At 39.0% G+C, this 24,331-nt stretch overlaps 1 protein-coding gene across 1 annotated transcript; it reads left to right on the plus strand.

The window, feature by feature from the left end:
* The first annotated feature begins 3,130 nt into the window (after positions 1 to 3,130).
* TSPAN3 (tetraspanin 3) lies at positions 3,131 to 23,057 on the plus strand. The gene is made up of 7 exons (XM_082061223.1): positions 3,131 to 3,288; positions 12,878 to 13,069; positions 14,151 to 14,225; positions 16,177 to 16,278; positions 16,639 to 16,791; positions 17,052 to 17,135; positions 22,125 to 23,057. The coding sequence occupies exons 1-7, from the start codon at positions 3,226 to 3,228 to the stop codon at positions 22,215 to 22,217; spliced, it is 762 nt and encodes a 253-aa protein (XP_081917349.1). The 5' UTR covers positions 3,131 to 3,225; the 3' UTR covers positions 22,218 to 23,057.
* The last annotated feature ends 1,274 nt before the right edge of the window (positions 23,058 to 24,331 follow it).

A 24,331-nucleotide genomic window follows, 5' to 3' on the forward strand; every position in this document is an offset into this window, starting at 1 on the left:
GCTTAAACTGTATTAAAGACAAAAGCACATCTCAGCAGTCAAGCTACCTGTCCACATCAAGCAAGGTGGAGAAGATCTAAGCAGCAAAGCTGTGCTGGAGACAGTTCAGTCCAATTCACTCAGACAAGCTATTGAAATTGCAGCCAGTTTTCAAACTACTTGTTACAACCTGCTTCCAGCATGCCTTGCCTCCTGCTCTCCTGGGAACCGCACTGCCTATCCTCAGCTCAGCATCCCTCCTCCTCTACCCATGCAGGCAGAGAGAGAGAATTTCCTGCCTACATTCCCATGTGGACAGGAGGGGAAATTTCTGATGACATCTCACTACTCACCCCATCTTTCCCCTACATGTCACTTGACTGGCATGCCATGCTTGGTATGAGACGCCAGCACAAGCCCGCATTTTGTACCAGAGAGAGTCTGTGGATCTGAAGTTACAGCAACTGGTGATACCAAAAAGTTTTGCATCTGTTCTCCAAAGAACCAAGAATGTTTCACTGCACAAGAACCTGACTAAAACCCTAACAAAGACCCCATAGTGGCACTGGCGGTCAGCCAGCTTTCCATGCACAAGAGCAGCAAGACACACTGCAAACAAGAATGCCAGGCACTGTTACATTTACTTTTCTTCAGGATCTGTGCTTAGAGAAACACTTGGCATTGATCTTTTTCTTGGTGCTTGATGTTGCCATCTCAGGCAACGTGAGTCCAGCCCACAGAGTCTGGGTGTTCCTCCTCTCTCCTCAGCGCCCTTTGCCATCCTCCCCATGAGTCCCTTGTGCTCCCCACACATACAAGACTGCAGCCCCATCACAGGCACTCACCAGACAGCACTTGTCTCCTCTCCAAGCACGAAGTCCTAGTCCTTTCCTATGTCCTCTTCAGCATTCTCAGTTATCAAAGCTAGACACAAAAAGAAGCCAGAGTGTTTACTGAACACCAGTTCCTATACATGTGTAACAAAATATGTACTGTGTTGTGAAAGTAGAGAAATTAATAGAGAAAATTAGAGCAGACTGTTATGTTGAAGTTCAACACTGAAATTGCTTAACAGCATTATTATAAGAGTTTTCAAATACCATAATTAATCCTTTTTCTATCAAACTCTTCTTAGAAAGGCTTTTTTACTATCAGCTCTTAATGGTACTTTTGATAGTATAATCTATAAATGCTTTTAAAAGTACTACATGTCACAGAATTGTAATATATAAACCACAAACAGACAGCACATCAAAGCAGAAATTACAAGACACAATCACACCCTAAATGCCATAAATTCAATGCAAAATCATATTAATAGTGCAACCAACTTTGAGCATTTCTTCTGGTTATATAAATTAATTTTTAGTGACAGAAAATGATCTGATAAGGCTTGCAAAATTGAGAAGTTTCATCCGTGAGCATATAAGGACTTGAAAAGAAAGCTGAAAAAAGACTTGGTATCTCCATGGTATCCAGGAACAGGTTCTGGATATAACTTCCCAAAATTGTAGGAGGGAAAAAAAAAAATAACTTTGCTACCATGGAAACAGAACAGTGGAATGTAATTGATTTTTACAAGACTGAGCTCTGAACTGTTAAGGCCCTCAATAACATGGGTAATTCCGTTTCCACCTGAGAAGTAGATCTGCTAGAAAAGGAACAAGGAGCAGCTATTGGGTGAGCTCACCAAGTGGGGGAAGAACAGGTATTTCTAGGAAAAGTGGAGGATTAGAGACTAGAAAGAGAATAAAAGAAAGAGAATAAAAGAAAGAACAAGAAGGAAGATACCATGCTGCCAGAAGCAACAGGGGAAGGAGGGGTTGATTTGACTAGCGAGATAGCAAACAAAGCTTTCTTAACGCAGGGCTGCATCCTGGCTGTGCTAAAGAGAACCTTATGAACACATAGGGCAGCAAACACTGGATGGCCCTTGCTCCTAGGGGCCACATGGAGTCTCAAGGAAAGTGCAGCGCTTGGAAACTGTGCACATCTTCTCCTAATTTCTTAAATTCCTTCTCCTTTGTTCTTCTCTGGCAAATCCTACCCTCTTTGGATGCATCCAAAATATTCTAACAATTACCAACACTTGAGCTTTCCTCACTGTTTGTTGCGTTTTGCAACAAGGGCCATGCTCTTGTGCTTCACTGGAAGTGTTTTTTCTGGTGCTAGACAAATGTCCCAATTGTAAGATGCACACCATTCTCATTAAACATTTGTTCTCCCTGCCTGCCATGCCTGGTACACAGATAATGTAGCCACTGTGAACAAGGTTCAGTTTCTGCCTTAAAATCCATTCGTGCACCCAGAGATCTTGTCTCAGTCCAACACCATGCACCACCTGTATACGCTTTGCTGGCAGCAGCTCAACAAGGCAACCTGCCCAGCGAGACCCACATTGCCGTCATTTCACAGAATCACAGAATGTCAGGGGTTGGAAGGGCCCTGGAAAGCTCATCCAGTGCAATCCCCCCATGGAGCAGGAACACCCAGATGAGGTTACACAGGAAGGTGTCCAGGCGGGTTGGAATGTCTGCACAGAAGGAGACTCCACAACCTCCCTGGGCAGCCTGGGCCAGGCTCTGCCACCCTCACTGGGAACAAGTTTCTTCTCATATTTAAGTGGAACCTCTTGTGTTCCACTTTGTACCCATTGCCCCTTGTCCTATCATTGGTTGTCACTGAGAGGAGCCTGGCTCCATCCTCCTGACACTCACCCTTTATATATTCATAAACATTAATGAGGTCACCCCTCAGTCTCCTCCAGACTAAAGAGACCCAGCTCGTGGGCGGCTGCTTTTTTGTGGCCTCACCCCTGCCCGACACCACCCCGAGGGCTCCAAATGCTTTCATCAAACCACCCCCCAGTCGGCAATTGCGTGGGCTTTCCTTCTCCCTCACAGTCTAAACGTCTGCTAAGAGCTGTCAGTGGCAGCGGGACGGGGATCTCTGAGGACGGGAGTGCTGCCCGGGGCTGACGACCGACGAGCCGCGTCCCGCTCCTGAGGGCGGGCGGGAAACTCCTGCAAACCGCGCGCGCCTTCGCAGCCGCCCCTCAGGGAGGCACGCGCCGGCTCCTTTAAGGGGGAGCGGTTCGCCATCTTAGGTTCCTCCGCCCCCTCTTCTCACGTGACGCGAGCGGCCGCCATCTTAGGCTCGCCGCGCCGCCGCCTGGGTCACGTGGGGCGGGGCCGGTGGCGGAGCGGAGGGAGCGGAGCGGCCGGAGGCTGAGGGGCGGCGAGCGCCATGGGGCAGTGCGGCATCACCTCCTCCAAAACCGTCCTGGTCTTCCTGAACCTCATCTTCTGGGTGAGCCCACGGGAGGGTCGGGGTCGCCGGGCGAGGGGCTGCCTGTCCCTCAGCGGTGAGGGGAGGGCCTGGGCAGGCCGCGGCGGGAGGCCGGGCCCTGAGGGCGCTGCGGGCCCGGCCCGGGCCGCCTCGCCGCTGGGCGCTGCTCTGGCACGTACGGCAGCGGCTGGAGGCTCCCGCGCCGCCTCGCCGGTTCCGACGGTGTTTAAACGTTTTCTGTTTAACGGGCGCCTTGTGCCCCTTGGCGGGGCCTGACTGGTAGCGGCCGGCCCAGCCCCCTCCCTCTCAGTTCGCCCCCCCAGGTTGGGAGGTGGATGGAGGTGAATCGGTTGCCTCGGTAGCTTGGCAGTGAAGGTTTAACGAGCCTTAGAGATCTTGAGGTAGAGGCGCTTGTGTAATCGAATACAGCTTGAGATGCATTATTGAGGTTTCCAGGTCTCTGCCAGTTAAATTTTTGTAGAGCTTTTATGGCCGTCTAGATTTTGGTCTTCTACTTTAGGGCTGTCTGTCCAGATACTTAGTGGTAAGTATGGAGCAGCTTTTGTTCCTCGTGTTTTTAACACAAAATGAAGATAGATGTATAAAACTTAATAGTTCAGAAACAAGTCAGTAGCCACAGTTGTATGGCATAAACCTGCCACTACTATAGTCGTGCTGACTGCAAGACAAAAGCTCACCTGGGCTGGGGGAACAGCAGGTTGCTCTAAGTGACCTTTCTCACGATGGACATGCAGGCTGTAGCTTGGCGTTATATTCACTGTAGTAACTGGCCTGTCAAAACAACGTAACAATAACTGAGATGAAGGAATATGCTGTAGGCTTCAAGGATTCCTTTTCTGCATTTAGCTACTGCATTTCTCATCCTCTAATCCCAGCTCCAGCAACAGAAGATCTGTTGTCCCAGCTGTTCAAAGGTTTCAACTTTTAAAAAGTAATAGTAGGTAACAAGATATTAGAACATAAAAATGTAGCTATATATAGCTACATCATTTAGTATTGAAAGCTATATGAAATTTAACAAATGTTACAGGATACATGTCTAAATTTTTACAAAGGAATGCCTCTCATGAGCACCTAAAATGTAACATGGTCAGAGAAAATGCAAGTCTGTGCAGCCTTGCTAGCATTTGTATGTACAGCTGTTCAGAGAGCTGAGCAGTAAATGTGAGGCATATTTGACTTTCTGTGGTTCGTATTAGGAATCTAATTGGGGCTTTGAAGTATGAGGCAGTTAAATCAACCTTTTAGTACAGCCGTTTGTTTGGAATCTGCTTTGTTGGGTGTGGCTTTTTGTTACACGCATAGTTACAAATGGCATTAAAAAGCTACTTCATAGCTGGTACATCAGACTTAAGTTTTTGACTGGACGTGTAGGTGTTGCAAGTTGCATTCTTGCTGGCATCTTTAAGTAGATTTTTCTTTAGTTGCTGATACATATTAGGTTCTGCTCTGGATAAATGAACAGAATATGTATATGCAATTACTTCCCTACCCAGAAGTCTCAGTGGTAGTTTTCATATTTTATATTTTGAAAAGGTGTTTTTTTTTTTGCTTTTCACTGGATTTAGTGGTTTAATTGCATGTTGAAGTTTGAAGTTATTCAGTTTAAACAGTGGTGGGTACAAAGTTATTTTGTGTAATACTGAATCTAGCACTTCAGTTTTTTATGACTTTTTTTGTGACAAACTTGACTTAATTTTAAATAGATTGTATTTAGATAGGATGTAGATCATGTAAAATTGAAACATCACTAATTTTGTATTCTGTAAACTGTTTCCAGCCTAAGAAGTCAACTTGTGCTGATAGCTTTTTGACAGATAGGTAACTGGGTTGCTTGTGCTGGAACAATCTTGCTGCTCATCAGCTGCATGTAGAATGAGGCAGGCTTTCTAAAAGTGAGAATTACAAAAATCTGTCCTCTCTTTAGCAAGCTATAGCATAAAAATAGGAAACAACATACTTTCATCAAACATACATCTTCATTTTTTTAAATAGCAGAAGAGAAGAATTCCAACTCTTGATATGTTGTGTTTTGCTTGTTAACTGAGTTGACTGTGTATGTTAATGTTTGGTGCCCATGTAGTTGACAATGTAGTTGCTTCTGTTCTGTTTCAGGAATCTTTTGCTTGTGTCATTCAGGTGTAGTTCCAGTTCTGATAGTTGGATAATCCAGATTTTCACTGATACTTGACAAATTATAGGCAGTAATCTATTGCCAAGTAACCATGAAACTTGCTTTAATTGCTTTTATAAATTTAATGTGTCTCCACAGGGTATCATATATAAATCTTATGTATTATGATCGTCATCATCTTCATGGTCATCTGTAGTAACAGCAGGTGCTTCTGTGTAGTTTGGTATCAAAAGTCTGCAAGAATATCTGATCAAAGTGAATTATAACTTTCCCCTTCCCTCCAACCATGGCTCTCTTATTAGTGGGAGGATGTGAATGTTCAGAGTGCTTTGGTAGCTGTCATATGAATGTGAAATGTTCAGAAAATTGTCACTTCTACTGCTGAAGAAAAAGCAGAGATGTTTTTGTTATACTCTGTAGTCTAAGATGTAACTTCTTTTAAAAAAAAAAATTCTTCTAAGCCTTTTGAAAAAGGCAGATCAGGCTTGCTGACAGTTCATAGCCATACCCCCTCCATCATCCATGGCTGCTGACTTTAATAACCTGAACTTTGCTCTGTTTGTCAGTGATTCTACAAGTTCATCTCTTTTCAAAAAGTCTTCTGCTACCTATTAAATTTTCTGGTTGACACTATAAAAGTCATCTTGTTTCTGTTTGGCCTCGTGAAAACTTCTCTCACGTCCTGTTAAATTCTCTATATTAACTGTACATTCCTGCACGTTCCTAAATACCACAGGATTTTAATTTTTCTTTTAAAGAAAACGGACTGTGGAAACTATCTTCTTCTCACAGCAGGACAGGTGCTAGGTTATCATATAGAAAGCTGGATGGTTTTTATGCAGCTTCCCAAGTTTTTGGTATAGTACTTTGACACTTCAGCTAAGTTGTATTTGCAGGAGTGTCAAGCATCTGCTTCTACTGTAGACACACGTACTGCTTTAAAAACAAAGTACTGCAGCAAAACGGCATGTTGAGTGGTAATCATCAGTAGTAGCATGATATACATCTTTCTGTCCTGCTCCTTCAGAAAAAGAGTGAATTCTGTTTCTACGATACTTTAACTCAGTAGTTGCAAACTAACTTCTTAACTTGCTCTTGCAATTAAACTGACTTTAAATCATTACTTTTACAGTTCATTTGACTAAGCTACTATAATATTTTTGTGTGTGATTAGTTAGAGAAATCTCAAGGCTTCAGTTCTTTACAGCAGGAATGCTTTCTATAGGTCTCTGCTTGCTTTGCAACTTATGCATGCTCACCACAGTAACCATAGTATCAGAAATTATCTAGTATTATCTTAGGGGAACTTGCTGTGCTGTCCTTAAAAAGAGCTGTAGCTATCAATGTGTATGTAGTGTGTTTTGAGTTTCTGATAGAGAAGAAGGAAGAAAATGCAGCAACAGGAAAAGTCATTGAAATTTAGCAGCAGAAAGAAAAAGTACAAAAGTAGACCTTACTTCCTCTTAAAAGTAGGAATAAGCCTCCCTGTTTTACAGGGAGATTGGGAATTGTCTCAGATCTGGACTTTAAAAGCTGGCATAATGAATAAACTTCCCAAGAGTTTTTGATGATCAAAGACTATAATTGACAGACAATCCCAAAAGCTGCCTGTCAGGGATTACTTGACTGAAGCCTGTTTTGTCTTGAAGGACGTTCACTTCTGGATGTGGAAGTCAAATGTTTTGTGCTTGTGCTGCGATAGTAAGGAAGTATTTGCAGGACTGTGTAATGGTTTGGAATCCTATGCTTAAAGAAATTACTTTTACCCAAGTTAGTATTTAAAACTCATTAAGTGTTGTGACCACTGTGAGTGAGTGATTGATTGATTTTTTTTTTTTTTTTTTTTTTTTTTTTTTCTTGCAATATCTGGACATGAATTTTCAGGTATTAAACAAGGGCCAGGCCCTCATTCTTAGTAAGCCTTCAATTTGGTTTTAAGTGATATGGTGGTATCATTTATGTTTCTTTACGGCATGAGTTTTGACTCTTTGCCCGAGATCGTTCAGGTCTTTTGCAGCTGGTTTGGCACTCAAAAGTAGAGCTAATAGACAACAGAAGCAAAAACAACTTGCAGAGCTAATGTGATATCCTTGAGTAGTACATGGAATTTGCAGTATCACTTTACCTGGTGAAACTTGGTAGCATCATTGTTCTTGTGGAGGGCAAGGAATCTGGAAACAGTGGAGCACCAGATCTAGTTACAGCCCTCATGACTCAATAATTGTAAAAGAACAGCTATATTGTTAGCATCTCTTCCAGTTAAAAAGAAATACTCAGTCTGCAGGTGCACTGCCTCTTGCAGTTAGTGATACTCACAATATGTAATGCCAATGCAAAAGCAGCCTAGCTCAGCCTTTTGCTTTAGTTGCAAAAGCATTTGAATTTGAGGCTTTTATGTATAGTGTTACAGAATTGAATTTGGCTAGTATAGGCAAAGCCGTCTGGCTTACTTGAATTTTACATGCCTTTCTTTTATAACCCTTTGGAATATTTCTACCTATGTTACAAAGTGGAATGGAATAGCAAGGTAAACAGCAAAGGAACATGAAAGACAATACTTTGTCAAGATCTAAGTCTTTGGACCAGTTTTCATCAGACCTGTTTGGGAGCAACATTAGTAGGGTACTATGAGGAAGCATTAGTTTGTAAATGGAGCTGCTCTGTCGGTGGTTGATAAATAAATGATCAACAGAACAAGTAGTTTAAATATCATACTTCCCAGTCATCATCATCTTTTAGCTTTCAAACTGCTGCAGTATGTGAGCATTACTGAAAACTTGGTGTGTGTTTGCAGCCTACTTAAGCAAACAACAAAAAACCCCAAACAAACATACATGCTTTGAGTGACGTTTATAATTGCCCATGTAATTGTGTCATTAGATCTCCAGTTCTTTGCATGCTTGTTTGACTTCTAAAAATCCTTAAAAGCCCATGCCAAAGCAATATCAAGCTTTTTCTGAATGATAAGAGATCTACATATTTTTAAATTTTTCCTCTGATGAAAGGGATGCCTAATTGTTCAGACCTTCTCCAACAAACTGTCTTCATTGAGTATACTTGTCTGGGCAGTCTTTTTTAAAGTGCCATACTCAGATGAATTAAGCTTTAGATTCAGTACTACAAATTGGATGCAAACAACTCTAAAAGGATGTGTGAATGCTGAATAACCAATCACCTCCCTGGAGCACACATGTGACCTGGCATGGATTCAGGAGCTGCTGCCATCTCTATTCAGAGCCTTGAGCAGATTAAGTTTGAGAATTCTTTCTTCAATCCTGTTTATCAAAGACTTATTTGAACTGTAAGCAGTTCATATATTTGGCTTCCATTTAATGATAGTAAGTGCATGATTGTAAATGTAGTAGCTTTTCATCCAATGTCTTTGACTTGAGCAAGTTTGAACTTCCGTAGATTTATTGTTTATTCTGCAGGATAATAAGTATTGAGATTTGGATTATTTTGTGCATTTAAAAAAAAAAAAAAAACTATCCTCATGTCTTTACTTGTGATACAGATTTCAATTTTTCTGGATTATTCCCTTTTAGCGAAGCAAGTGATTTAAGTGCAAGGTATTATTTTGGGGGTTAAATTTTTTTTTTCTTTTTAAAAGCACATGTTCTACTTAATTCTTGAGTTGCAACAGGTAATATATGTGCATTTAACTGGTACAGCATGGATCAATGTAGATTGCATACTTTGTATAGGTAAACCTAGCTATTTATATGTTGTCACAGTATTTATGCTTTATTTACATTAACATATAACATGATACTATGGAGGGGGAATAAAACCCAGTTGTGCTGAGGACCAGATGTTAAAAGTACTGTGTTGTGGGGAGGGAGGAAGGTCCCGTGGACTGAACACCTATGAGCAGCTAGCACAGTAAATGTGCTCATCTTCTGGTTTGGTTTCACACAAAGTGAGTCCTATTGTACACTCATAAGACTATTCAGCAATGCATCCAGAAAGTCATAAGTGAAAATTACCAGAAGAGGAGCAAAAATATTTGCTTCAAAAGCACTTTCCTAATCCCGACTAAAATGCTGATTTAGAGACCTCTCTGGTTTAGAGCAGGCTGAAGAAAACACTAAGCATCCCGTGGTTGTGCTGTGAGAGGAAAAGGGAAGGCATTTGAGACTTGTTTTCCTGTAAACTAACTGTGTAGTGTTGCTGTTTTCATTGTTCTGTGAGAGACTAGGTATTATACCTGTACAAAAATAGCGTTAAACTATGATACACAGGAAGGAAGTGTTAAACTTCATAGCTTTCAAGACTTGTGGAAACTCCAGCAGGCACCTTGGCTTTTACAACTTCTGCCAGTCCCCTACCCCCCTGAAAATTATTTGTTGAAGTGATTCTGAGGAAGAAATAGCAGTAATTTTTCAGGATATGGTCACTGCATCAAGTAGAGGCGATGTCTTTATCTTCAACTTCCTCATTGTTCTAGTGCAAAGTTTATATACATATGAATGCACACTACTGTGCCCAAAATTCTGTAGTTTCTTCCATAGAAACACCAGTTCCACAGCCTCTTGTAGAAGCAAAACCTAAGGCCAAATGCTGTCATGGCTGGTTAGTCATTATGGTACCATGTGTGGAAAGGATTTAGTGAAGTCTTCAGACCAGGCTGCTCTAATCTGAAAAGTCCAAGGAAAAATCTGCCTTTCCAGTAGTCATTACAAAATATTAATTTTTATAACAAGCCTAGAGTGTGACTCTTCTTAGTTTTTGAGACAATATTTAATCTCTACACTAGTCAGACTCATCTGGCATAATATTGGAAGAGCAAAATTTCTTAAACTATGTATGCTGCTTGAAGTAGGAGAGGAAAGCTAACACCTGTAGACAGTTTTTCAAAGGTTAAGCTTATTTTTTTGTTTCAAATATATGTCCTCATGCTGTTTATGAACCAGATTTTTCTTAGAAAAGGAAGCCACTTAAATTCCTCACAACAGAGAAGGACAAAGGGATTCTGATTTCAGTTCTGTGGTATACTTTCTATGCCTGATGCCAACCACAGCTGTGTTCTTCATCTGCCACCTTGCAACATACCATATATCTAACAAGCATTTTAGTTCTTAGAAATGGGAGATTACATCACTGTCCTGTCATTCACACGCTTCATTGCTAGGCAACAGTTAATGTAATTCCATTGTTCGGTGACACTACTTTGAATCTTTGCTTTGTGTACAAAAATTGTATGTCTGCATTTTGCCATGTTGTACCTAACATGGCAGGGTTTGTATAGTTGGATTAGCATTTCAACATCTTTTGTGCAAAGGGGCGATTTAGTTGTAGCTTGTTCACTTTGGATTTTCCTGTCTGGAGAAGATATCTTGCTGTTGGTCTGTGACTGTTACTGAATTTTCAGTTTCACTGCTGTTGTGTATACATAGCACCTTTTATTGAATGAATATGAACCTTCTGGATGTTTTTAAGATTCCTTTGGAGTACACACCTTCACTGCAGAAAGAGAGTCAGGGAGGTGAAATATGTTGCTCAGATCCACACAGAACTGATGATACTTTTGAGTTGCCTCTTAATACCTTTTTCTTTGACATAGTGTTTTATAACAAAGTGCTGCAGGGGATATTCCATATGTAAAGTATTATTCTATAGTGTTTATGCAGTATTGCTTTATAGGAAATAGTTGCAGTAGTATTGCAGTACTTTTTGTACATAGTAGCAAACAGTGCTGAAATACTATGGGCCCGTGTTCTTATGGTTTGTCCTGCTCTGTGCCACATTGAGCAGGATGTCCAGGGAGTTTGTGGAATCTCCATCCATAGATTTTGAAGACGTTGGACAAAGCCTTGAGCAACCTGGTCTGAATTAATTTTTTACCCTGCTTAGAGCAGGAAATTGGACTAAATGATCTCCTGAGGTCCCTCCTGGCCTAAATTATTAATGAGTTATTTGATTCTACAGTAGCATGACCCAGACTTGTAGTATTATAGCTACTGGTACTAACAATATATGTGTCTGTCCATTCTCATCTTGGCAGTGCAGGGGTAGTTAAAAGGCCACAGAGTGGGAAAGGAGGCTGGAGGCAGCCTGCAGTGTTCTTGCCCAAATAGAACTGAAGTGTGTAATGTTCCAGTTGGGTGAACTTGTGTGTCCAGGGTATGGATTGGATTGTAATGGGGACACCACACTTTACAGCAAAACGAAATGTCCCAGATCATAGCATAGTTGCATCTCCTGAGTGGATTGATAGAGCTTAGCCTTTGTATTGGGACATGAGAAAAGTGTGTCATGGCATTCTAAAAATTATATTGTCTGTCATTGCAAATCAATTGAATATAAATGCTTCATTTTAATATATAGCAAGACTTTTTCATTCTGCAGCAAGTGTGAAGACAGTTATGAAAGGCATTTGTAAAGCAAAGATTGATAAGGCCCTTTTACTTTGAAATAAAAGTGTGTTAGCTGGCTTGTCAAGCAACAGCTGTCAGTCCTTCACTAGGTCTGTTCAGCTTAAAGGTAATGAAGGTGATGTTGTGTTGGGATCCCTATAGCTGTAAGGGAGGTAAGGTCATATCAGATTGATATAAATGAGTTGTCTTAGTGTTTTAAATCCATATAGTGGCGGATCCATCCTACAGGTCTTATTTGCAGTAACTTTTAAGTGAGTTTGGTTTTGGGGTGGGTTTTTTTGCTTCTTTGTTAAATACAGACCATTTTCTACAATGATCCTTCTGAGAATATACCTTTTAAAAACTGGAAAGTTTTGTACTATGTCTCACCAGATATCTGGTTCTGTCTTGTAATAATTGGTGTTCTTTGTTTGTGCCTACCTGCTTAGTTGGTTAGAATAAGATTTTCTAGTGCTGTGAATGCTTCAAAAAGGTTGTTTGTAGCAGTTCATTTTTCCCTAGCAGAGGTTAAAGTTTGCAATCTATTCTTCTCTAACATTAAATCATAGCTATTAATCAGAATCAAAATGGAATAATAAATATTAGGAGGTAAATAATGGCGGATAAAAGAATTGCATACATGTTCTGAAGTGCTGTTGAATAGCAAATAACTTGCTGCTTGGATGGGCTGGAATTCTGTCCTCAAAAGTATGAGAACGAGTACTGTGAATGTTAGACTATGTCAAAAGTTTAGTTCACAGCATGGGAAGGAAGTATTTGAGAACAAGGAGCGAGATTTTGGTGTTCATAGCATGGTTACCCTCGCTATTTTACTGTGCGCCTCAGAAGACTTCTACAATGTACTCAAAACTTAATCTGTCCAGATTAAATGTAATTTGAAAACTACTGGCTGGCCTCCATTTGAGATGTTCCTAATAAACATGTGCTATAAGCTAGCAAAGATGTCTAAATTAGGAGGATGTAATTTCTGAGGATGACTACCTTATCGTGTTTTATTAAATAATTGTTGCAAAGTAGGCTTGCTGAAAGGAGGGTTTGGTGTTCAAAGAAAAGTAATGTGTTCTTTTGTCTGTTGTAGGCAGCAGCAGGCATACTGTGCTATGTGGGAGCCTACGTGTTCATCACGTATGATGACTATGATCACTTCTTCGAAGATGTCTACACACTAATTCCAGCAGTTGTTATCATAGCTGTGGGAACGCTTCTTTTTATTATTGGGCTTATTGGGTGCTGTGCCACAATTCGAGAAAGTCGCTGTGGACTTGCTACGGTAAGTTGTGGAGTTTTTCTTTGATGGTGTTTGCCTGTTATATGCCTGGCACCTCCCCTTTTAATAGACTTCTAAAACATATATTTTTAGAAGTTTGTTCTAATCTTATTTCATGGCCTTGAATGTTTTCCCTTTTTATTTTGTTAAGAACATCGTACTTCAATTTTCTGTTCTGTATGATAGTGTTAAATTAGGCAGTTCCAGCAGCAGCAGGTTCCTCAGTTTTAGCTTTTTTAGAACTGTGGTCGTCTCATTTAAAAAAATTAAATTTAAATTTAAAAAAACTTAAAAACCATATCATTAAGTCATTACAGTCTTTAAATCTCACTTTTATCTCTTCTGGTTGAAAAGCTGAAATTGGACAGAGAATCTTGAGCCAGAAGCGTTCTTGTTTTAAGTATCCTGCATCAAGGTTAACTGAGGGTTTTTATGATGCCTAAATATTTTTTCTGTTTGGCTTAATTTGGACACTTTGTTTGCAGCATCTTATGCCATGTGTTTCCGTGCATTTTAACTCTAATTTCTACTTGATAATTAGGTAGGAGAGAAGAGAGGTCAGTTTTTAAACTGTCCCCATGGGGATTTTTTTGGTTGGATACTGTGACTACTAGACTACTTTAGCAGTTTATTTTACATGTGATCTATAATATACCAGGACAAATGCATAGCTTGCCATCTCTGTCAGTTCTTACAGGGCTTAACCTGAAGAAACATTTTCTTAGTCCACCTACCACTCTTAGTAAAAGCCTAAGTAGCTTCTTTGATGTGACATTTCTGTTTATCTAACAGAAAATCGACAGAAACACTTGATTAAAGCGCTCCAGTACAGTGCTTTGAGTCCTCTTGATCAGCACTTGCCTGGCTGGGAAGCTTGTTATTAGTTGGTGAAGCTATGAACACTAGTTTCTTGAATGAAGTTAGTTTGGGGCTCATTTGATCAACTTCATTGTCTACTTTAAGATGTCTGATAAATCAAAACCTTGGCTGAAAAATTCCTTTAAATAGCAAAATCTATATAGAGAATTTCAGAAAGTAAATGGGTAAAACTATTTGCACAAACACTCTTGATTGTATTTTACAGTTTGTGATCATCCTGCTCTTGGTTTTTGTCACTGAAGTTGTGGTGGTGGTTCTTGGATACATCTACAGAGCAAAGGTAATAACTACTCGGTTTCAGTAAATGTTTTCTTGTGAACAAAGTACAGAGATGTAGTCTTTACTGTATTCAATTCTGTAGAGCTGTTCATGGGTATTTTTTAAAGGAATAGAACCAAACCTGTAAGTGGGTTAATTTGAGATATCAGTATCTTAAAATGCTTCAAAGCAAAGCAGAAAGTTTTCTCAGAGGCAAAAAAAAATAGCTGGAATCTATCATTAGCAGTTGAACAGTAGAGGGGAGTTGTGTAGTTGGTACCTTTCTGTTTTCCAGATGGCCTTCTAATTTATTTATGCTTTGAGATTGTGAATGATTTAGGTTACACAATATTTGAACATAGGGCATATTGTTTTGATATGCAATAACTTAAATGTTTTGTTTTGGTATACAAACCAACACTGCATAATAATAAAATCAAATAGATTGCATATGTTAATTTATACTGTCTGGCTTCATACAAGTTGTTGACAAGGGTTATGGCTAAAGAAATGGACTTTTCCCACTGTTTAATGGCAGTAGGGATTAAACAGGTTGTCAGTTGGTTAAGGACTAACTGGCTTTTTTGCCCTGTGTGAAGTAGTTAACTCTCTTCATTTTTCAGAAAACCTGCCCATTAGGTAGAGCTAGTGATTTCTGTTTGCATTTCATGTAATTTGCATGTCTTTCAGGCCTAATGTTGCCCTTACTGAACCATAAGCCAAATGCTATACAACCAAGCACTGAAAGTGTTTTAAAACCTATATGACAAATTGAACAGCTGCCTTATTATACAAATCAGAGTTGTAGACCACATTTAGTTAAATCATCAAACAATTGATTTTAAACTAGTCTGAAACGAGTTACCTTTGCAGGCCAAATTGACTTTTATTTGTATCAGTCTTGATACAGGTTTACTTATAAAGACAACCAGCATTCTTGAGTGGGGGGAATGAAGCTTGTAGAGCTGCTGCAGAAAACTCTTCCCTTCAAGCATTTAAGGGTTTGATGTGTGGCCAAGACCTTCCTGTTGTAACTTGCGAATCTAAAGAATATGCATGCTTAATTAATGCTCATCCCTAAGATTATGTTCCTTTCTGTTGAATATGATGAGAAAAATCAATTCAGAGCTAATCTTACTACTGTACAAGTGTTTAGCTACACCAAACTTTCTGTGCATTTAAGTAATAGTTTGCAGTGAAAGACGTTACTTAAAAGGTTCTAGTAAGATTCCCTCCAAAATGGGCATTATAAGACACCTTTTTGGGGGACAAGTGTTGATTCTTGGGTGGCATCCATTTCTAGCCCATGCTTGACAGCATCTTTAGCAGCTTGACTCATTCGCAGTAGCTTTAGGAGCTATTCCAGTAAGTGTTGCTATGTACAGTGTACTGCCGTCAGCATTTCTCACCAAGTGTGGGGGGACTGGGACTGAAAAGGGAGCTTGGTCACTGTAGGGTAGAACAGTCAGCTAGAAGACCTCATCTTTGAGAATTTACCTGTGCCTCAGTGAGAATGGAAGAGCAGGTAGTATTACTTACTCATATCCTTGTGGTCCAAAAGGGAACAAGTTGGCCCAGATGGTTAGGTGAGGTTTGGTTTGGAACTTTGAAGGAGGAGTAGGAAGTGGAAAGGTGAATACATGCTCTCACAGAGCCCTTAACTTCATGGAATGTCTGCTGCAGTGTTGTCAAAAAAGCAATTTCCTTTCTGAGCTACATTGCAAAGCTGCTTTGTGTAAAATCTTAGCTGCTTTCTCTTTTTCTTTTTCTCATCCGTTAGCTGCCACCTAGCAACATCTTTGTGAAAGTCAAGTTAGAATTTTAAAAAGCTGTACCATGAAATTATGCAAATTTCAGATGATAGTGTTTCCTTGGTTTCCTGAACTACTCTAATTAGAAGTGAAATAATTTTACCTAGATGTGTACTACTCCTGTTGATGTGCTAATGCAGATGCTTTGCTAATATTTCACAGGTGGAGGATGAAGTTAATCACAGCATTCGGAAAGTATACAATGGATACAATGGGACAAATCCTGATGCAGCCAGTCGTGCTATTGACTATGTACAGAGGCAGGTGAGATGGCGAGACACATGGGAACTCTTCAGGCCTTTGTGTCCTTAAAACACAGATGTTGTGTTGCTCTGCCACTTGTGTAGCATATCTTCCTCTGTTCTGACAAATCTAGGAAACAGCTGATTGGTCAATAAATAGCTTACCTTGGTTAAAATTAATAGACTTATGATGTTGCTGATGGGGAGATGCATTTTGTGTAATTGGCTGTGTTTGGATTCAAATATTTAGTGCTTATGTATTTTTCCACAGTAGAACATAATCCTAATATGCTTTTGTTCTTGGTGTTGCAATTAGAATTGCTGTCTCATCACACTTTTTGACTGATAAACACATTGGCTCTTCACCTGTATGATTTTTCAGTTGCGCTGCTGTGGGATCCGTAACTATTCAGACTGGGAGAACACTGTCTGGTTCAAACAAACTAAAAATAACAGTGTGCCGCTCAGCTGTTGCAAAGCAACCCTCAGCAATTGTACTGGCAGTTTGACCCACCCGATGGACCTTTACTCTGAGGTAGCTATGTGCTTTTCCTGATAATTATGTGTCTTTTCAGTGGGAGCCTGAAGTCTTGGGTGTATTTGCTTTAACAGGAAATAAATGTGGTTTCTGGAGGAAAAAGAACCCCTCTCCTTTATTTTCATCTGTGATATACTAAGTAATGACTTTTTCAGTGTTTGGATTATCTTTTTGCTCTATTTGATGTTGTGGGGTGTTTTTGGTGTGTGTTTACATGTGGTTACCAGATAGATATGTAAGAAATCTACTTGTTTCAGGGATGTGAGGCTCTGGTTGTAAAGAAGCTTCAAGAGATCATGATGTATGTCATCTGGGCAGCACTAGCATTTGCTGCTATTCAGGTAAGAGAATGTTCTATTAGCTGCAAACTTGTTCTTAAATGAAATTCTAAACTGCTGTCCAGGTTATTACAAGTATGCACGGGATGATGACAGCTTTAGACCCTACTTTGTTTGGGGAATAAATGAACATCAGTCAGAAGGACTGAAGGACTTCAATACAGAACTTGTCAACCATGCATGGTCTAGAAGCTACTGCTGTGTAGATTTATATTCTGTTAGATTTGAAGACAGCTAAACAGTGTTACATGCCATAATCTGCTAGAATGTAAATGGTAAATTATTTATTGAAAACTAGTTATCTAAGTATCAAGTATCGTGAACATGCCCAGATGGTATCTAACACTTGAAGAATTTGCACAGTATTTAATTTCCCACTTTAAAACAGGTAGCTCATACTTCATGACATTTTAGAGGTTCATCAACTTAACCATGCTTCATGGCATACAAATAATGTCAGGAGCACCCAGGAGGTGCACCAGGGGTTTTGATAGCATACTCTGCTCTTGTTCAACTGAGCTTTGTGTTGTGTCTTCAAGATTTATTGGTTTCTGGACTTAAGGGGAAAAGACAAACAAACAAAACCACTCTAAACTGGAGACCCTGCCTTCTTAAAGTTGAGCGCAGGCTGTCTCCCACATGAACCTTAATTGTTACAGGTACCCTCGTCATAAAAAAAGTAACTGAGAAAATGGGCTGATATGTATCTCAGTATTTATTTAGGTTTTTTTTTTTTTAATAAAAGATGAGGATTGTCTTCTAAGCAAATCCATAAAATTGGAATTTTGAATGCTCATCAATTTGGTAGGCTTATTACGTTAATCATGTTATTTTCAGACTGTACCAATGTTATGGCTTCTGAGAAATGTAATACATATGCTGAATCTCGAGAGACTTTAAAACTAATAGCAAAGTTACTTTATGCCCTTGATAGCATTTGAATTCAGAAAATATTGTAACATCTTGAATCAGGCTGTTAAGGCACTTCCATTTTCAAATATAGCTTTTGAGCTGGATTCTGTGTTTCAAGGTAAGCTTTTGCAAACAATCTTGTGAAAATATGGTTAAATTTCTCTTCTAATGCTATAAGGATATACTCATAGGTAACACTGTATACAGTAATACTATTGAACTGTCCAGAACCAGATTACTTCAGCTATGGAACTTTTAAAGTGGGTGAGATCTGTGCTGAATCTTCTGAAGGAAGATATTTATTATTTGCCATTCTTAAAACTTTACCTGTTAAAATAGTACTTGTCTTGAACACTGAAATATATTTGTGTAATGTAAATGAATGGATTTACCACAACCATGATTACTGTGGCAGATTTTTATGTATGAAAAATGTGTTCCAAGGCTGGGTGAGCTGAATCCCAAGAGGAGGCATTATTCCAAGTTTTGGAGTTTGCAGGGCGATTCATGGGTCTGCCCCAAAATGCAGCACAGTTATAATCCTCTGTGGGATTGGACCAGAATTACTGATACATGCTTGCAATGGAAATGTGGCTGCTTGCATCCTTCTGTTGGTCCTGGCTCAAGAATTCTAGGCAAGCATGTTAGTTGTCTCCCTTCTGTAGTGGGTGCCCTTTGATTTGTCTCAGCATGTCAGTTTTCAAGCTATTGGCAGAAAGTATATATTGTCTAAATAGTTGCAAAAAAACAAGAACATCAGAGAAATTTCTTTGCAAGTGCTGCAGTATAGTATTTTGTAATCTTTTTGGTTAAAGTTAAAACAAGCTATCTGTTATCTTTTTAGAAAATGAATAGCATAAATATAAATATAGACTACGGAGTGTTGGAAATACCCTTGAAATTTCTGTCTAGTAATATTTACTGAGTGGCAATCACATATCAGTCTCTCAGAGGTGATATTCTTGTATCTTTGCTCCACAGTTCAAATGGTTGTAAATTCACGTTTTAAAATGACTCAGTCAAGTTGATACTACACAGTATTCAAACTGTTGTATTATTTATCTCCTGAAACTTAAAACAGAAGGTGTGACATCCTCTTACTTGTAATACAGAGTTGAAGTATGTACTTAGCCTGATCCTCAGCAAAGCAGTCTGCGGGCTAGTTGAAAGGGAGATAACAATGTAAACCTCAGGAAATGGCCTGTAACTTGGGTCGTTTCTTGGAAACTTAGAGAGTAATTATGTTTTTCTTACCTTTTGGTGAATTTTACTACTGTTCCTGTACTCACTGCCTGGAGTCCACCCTGTGCTGATTGTTATTTCCTATGTTATGCAATAAGGCTGGCCAAAGTTCATTACCTCTAGCTTATGGTCAAAAAATGTAGCCTTCAGTGCTTTCTTTAAAATGAAAACACTGAGTGGAGGAGAATTTGTGCAAGGCTTGGAATCTGTGCAAAACTTAGTCTTTTCTGCATAGAAGCAATTTTTGTGATGCTCATGTTTCAGTTACCGTGGAGATCTTCCCTGGTCTCGACCACAGTGATAGCACAGAGCTGTTCACAAGTAGGAGGCAAACTGGAGGGAGCAAAGGCATTGCAGTGCAGTGGAAGTGCTGCTTGATTTGCTGCAGAGTTCATTCTTAGACATAGCTTTTGTAGTTAGTGAGCGTCTGTAAGATGATGAGCTTGGCATATGTGTATATAGCCTGTGAGCTTTTTTTTGTACAAAAAAAAAAAAGACAAAATAGTTTAGAAGATTAGATCTAGTTACTACTAGCAGGCATATTTAAAAATAAAACAATAGTTAAAAAAAATCTGAAACAAGCTAAACCTTCTGGCCATGTGAGATGTCTAAACTTTTCCTAAAGTTAAAGAGAGGGATGCGTAGATACTTCCTCAACACAGACTTCTCAAATATTTTTGTTTACAATACCAAGTAGCAAGTGAAGCAACAGAATCAAATGCCTTGGAATAGGTTTTAGAGATGCTAGCATATTTTTTTAATGACATAATAAATAATTTCTGCAGCAAAAGTTGAAATATGGGAGTTACTTCTATGTTTACAGTGAATTCTATGATCATGCTTGGTGGTTTCCAAAGGAATATAAATGGTTTAAAGAGTAACTCAAAAGTTGATTACAGGAGGCTTATTGTAGTACCTAATTGTTTCAGATTTGCAGAACTCTGTATAGATTATCTTGAGTGAATCATTGAACAGGATTATCTTTGTGTAAATAACTAAATGTGATGGAACTCTTTATTTATTTGACATACATGACTAGAATGAATTGTATTAGAAGACTAAAGGAGATGTACCTCTGCAGCACTCTCTTCATTTTACCTTTATTTTGAACAGGGAAAAAGGTGTTTTTGTAGTTGCAGGCTGTGAGCCTTCTTCTGAGTTCTGTAGCCACTGGCAACTACCATCAACTCTTCATTTCAGAAGTCCAACTTAAGTTTTTTTTTAATTGTGGATATTACCTCCTTCACTTAGAAGAGCTGTGTCCATGTCATTCTCTCATGTAATTGTTTTTTCTCTTACTCTGCCATGAATATGACAACCCAAACAACCTGTTCTAGTTGAAGATGTCCCTGCTCACTGCACAACTGTTGGACTACATGACCTTTAAAGGTCCTTTCCAACTCAAACCATTCTATGATTCTATAACATATTTGGGAGTTAGTCTGTGAGCTGGAACTGCCAGAGCACTGATGGAAAGTGAAGAAGGGTGCTGTTTTTACCAACAGTCTGAAGTGCCATTCTCTAGCTTACTCCCCATGTGCTTTTTGGAATATGAGCTGGTTTCTGCTGTAGATCCAAAGCAGATAATACATTCCAGACAAAGGATATTATTAATCTTTACAACTTGTTCCTTTCCAGGAAATTAAAAGATCATACTAAAATTTCATCGTGACTCTTTTAATCACTGATTATTTAACCCCAGGATTTTTAAAACATTCTTCAGTCTTCCATCAGACTTAAGTACATTGTGTGTACCATCATTTAGTTTTAAAACTTGTTACACATGTGATGTTTGCATCAGACTTTATTTTAAAAGCAATTCTCCTTTTGTCCAACTACTGTTTTTTTTTTTCACTGGGTTTTTGCTGTATCAGTGAAGAAGCTTTACATTTAGTCATCTGCTCATCCATTTTATTCTGTTTTGCTTTCTGTTCAAGGGTGTTTTGAGTTTGTTCTGATTTGATTTTAAGAAACTTACCTTCTGGATGATGCTTTATAATCCAGAACTATGACAGGAGCATCTTGAAATATTTACATCTGTGAATAAACTTTTATGCATATGACCAAACGAATCCAGTCTCTAGTAGAAGCTATTGTCAGTTATTGTAGACCATAGAACACAGTGCTATACTTGATTTTTTTTTTTTTTTTTTATTTAGTGGGTATGCTCTTACTCTACCTTCAAGAAATGTGCAACTTCTGTAAAATATAATGCCCCACATCCCTGATTACATTCACCTTCTTTTAAGTCTTGTAAATGTGTATGGGGTGATCATACCCTGAATTCCTGGCGAACTGGCCAGCAGAGTCATGGTACTGTTAATTTTAACAGCAGGAAAATGTCTAAAAGTGAATAATTCACATTGGACTTAAGCTTTCCAATATGACATGTTTACAGAGACTGAGCACTTGAGATTTCAGCAGTGAAATAGGTACATAAAACTCTAAAGTCTTGCTCTTTCTCATCATAGCAATTAGAGGCTAATGCATTTGAATTTCACTTTGATTTTTCATACCAGATACGGTATCTAAGTCTGTACCATTCATTTAAAAATTAGTAGTGCCTTCTATCTGAGTTATTGAGACAGAATACAAGTTGCTGACCCAAAAAAACTTCTGTTAAAGATATCCAAGACAATCTTGCAAGAAAACAAAGCTGGAGTTTGTGGCCCTCACTTTTGCAGCAGGAAATGGAGCTTTGTCAAGAACAACGCATTTGTTGCCCTTTACCTTATGGACAATAACAGTCTTGCGCATGCTGAAAATTTCTGTGCTGAGGTTAAATCTCTTGAAGTACCTTCTTTTGTACTCAGCTTGTTTTCTTTTTTCCCTCCATAGCTTCTGGGCATGTTGTGTGCCTGTATAGTACTATGTAGGAGGAGTCGGGATCCTGCCTACGAGCTTCTCATCACCGGGGGAACCTATGCCTAGAAGAGAACGCGAACACGCAGTTCAATCTTATCTCACTTGTGTGGAAGGTGGATGGGCCAGGTCTACTGCGATCGCTTTCTTGCTCTAAGCTTGGTCAGAGCACACCTTTCACAGATGGGACAGCCGTACTGTACACTGGTGACGGGCAAAACAACTCAGCTTTACACACACCCATATAATTACCTGTGACTTTCACTGTTTTAGCCAGCTATTCATGTATCTCAATGTTTTAGTATACTAGTAAACTTTCTAATTTCAGAACCATTTACAAGTGAAGTGGAATTTGGTTGGTATGAAAGTCAAAGGATGTGTGCCTACTTTAGTAGATTACCTCTAAGCATTAACTGGCTGATTCCTGAATATAGAGAGAGGATTTCTTAAACCTTCACTACGTGAAACGTTTTGGCCAAAGTTGTACAAAGGAAGCCAGCTGGATTTAATTTGAGAAAAAAAAAAGTTGCCCCTTACCAGTGTCACTTTTTTAAAAACACTTAAGTGAAGTCCAGTACACCTTATATGTAAAAATGTAAAAATAAAAGAAGACTAAACAAAATATTAGGATCGTGTGACTGCAGTTTTGACCTTCAGAGATCAAATCTTTCAAACATTAGTGGTTTAAACTATAAGCTGGCTTTTCAGGATTATAATGTATGCACTACTGTTCTATAATGAAATATTTCATTTTTCTATGAAGAGCGGTTTTATGTGTTGAGTGAACTGTTAGACTGTAGATCTTGACTTGGTTTGGAAACAATGTAGCCATGTAGAGTAGCAAAGTAGTATGTGGAAGTTATCTCAACTGTAAATAGTAAACCCAATTAAATAAATCTCTGTATATCCTCCCTGTAAACATGTCTTGTTTTCTGTTTAAGATTCCAGTGTATTTGTTCAAGTGAAGTCCTGGTGTGCTGGAAGCATAAGCTCTAGTATGCAAGTACTGCTTTGAAGTGTCTTCATTTTAACAGATCTGTACTTAAGGTTTGGAAGCTTGATTGTTCTTGTTGTTTGAAACAATACTAGAGGAACAAAACTTGGTTGAACTTGGTGTTAACATTGTATGAATACAATTAATGAAGAATCTGTTGCCTCTCAACAGAGGGGGTGAGTAGCCATACTGTAACTGCTGTATGTTAAGTATTCATTAATGTGTCTTGTGTTATTCAGATGCTTAGTCACTGCTCTGCATTCCATGGCTTCAGTTGCCTCATTCTTTGCAGAAGTCAGGAAGGTTCAGAATTTCTACCAGTTGCTTATGTGCTTTATGATGCAAAGTAGACATGCTCAGCCAAACTGCTGTCAGCATAATGTGCTCAAATACCCAAAGAAACATCACTCAAGGAGAGGTAGTTCTAATATGCATAGTCTGTTGTTAAGGCAAATATGTCTTGGGGTGGATTTAAGTTTCTTAGAGTTGTTACACTACTGTAGAAGTATACTTTTGGAATTCTGTATCAATTTCTAAAGGTGAGTTTCAGATGATATGCCTTTGGGCTTGGATTTTCATTTGTCATACAGTATGGGGCTTAATAACCTGAAAAGCTTCCTGGGTCTCTGGTGTTAAATTTTTCAGATGTGGTAGCAAACTTGCTAACAGAATGTACTATCAGAAGTGTTGACACATCTAAGGATTATCTGCATCATGTGGTATTGTGTGTTGTAGATATGCTTGGTAAGATCTAAGACTAAAAAGATCAAGATGACCCTGGCTTGTACAAATCAGGGGAGGTTTTAAAACAGACTTCTGTGTTGCACAGAACAAAGCTGAGGATGCTTTAAAAAGTAGTCAGCTCTTGGTAGCTACAAGGCAGAAAGACAAGTCGAGAGCCTGACTATACCTCTTTGAATTGAGGATAGTTACGGAGACATTACAGTGCATGCACTTGTTAATCCTGCCAGAAGACATGGATTTGTAGTGGAGATGACTTGATGGGATAGCACCAAGTACTTGCTTGTAGATCAGGGAAGTATCTGCTTGCTGTAGAAAATGGAGGCAATTCATGCTGGAATGTGGAAACTTTTTCTGAATCTTCTCAGTAAATATTTTAGAGCTTTTTTTGGCATAAATCAATCTAAACAAAACCCAACCAAACTTATAGTTGTTGTGGATTAATTGT

The sequence above is a fragment of the Streptopelia decaocto genome, assembly GCF_964273445.1.
Source record: "Streptopelia decaocto genome assembly, chromosome: 9".
Taxonomy (NCBI): Eukaryota; Metazoa; Chordata; class Aves; order Columbiformes; family Columbidae; genus Streptopelia; species Streptopelia decaocto.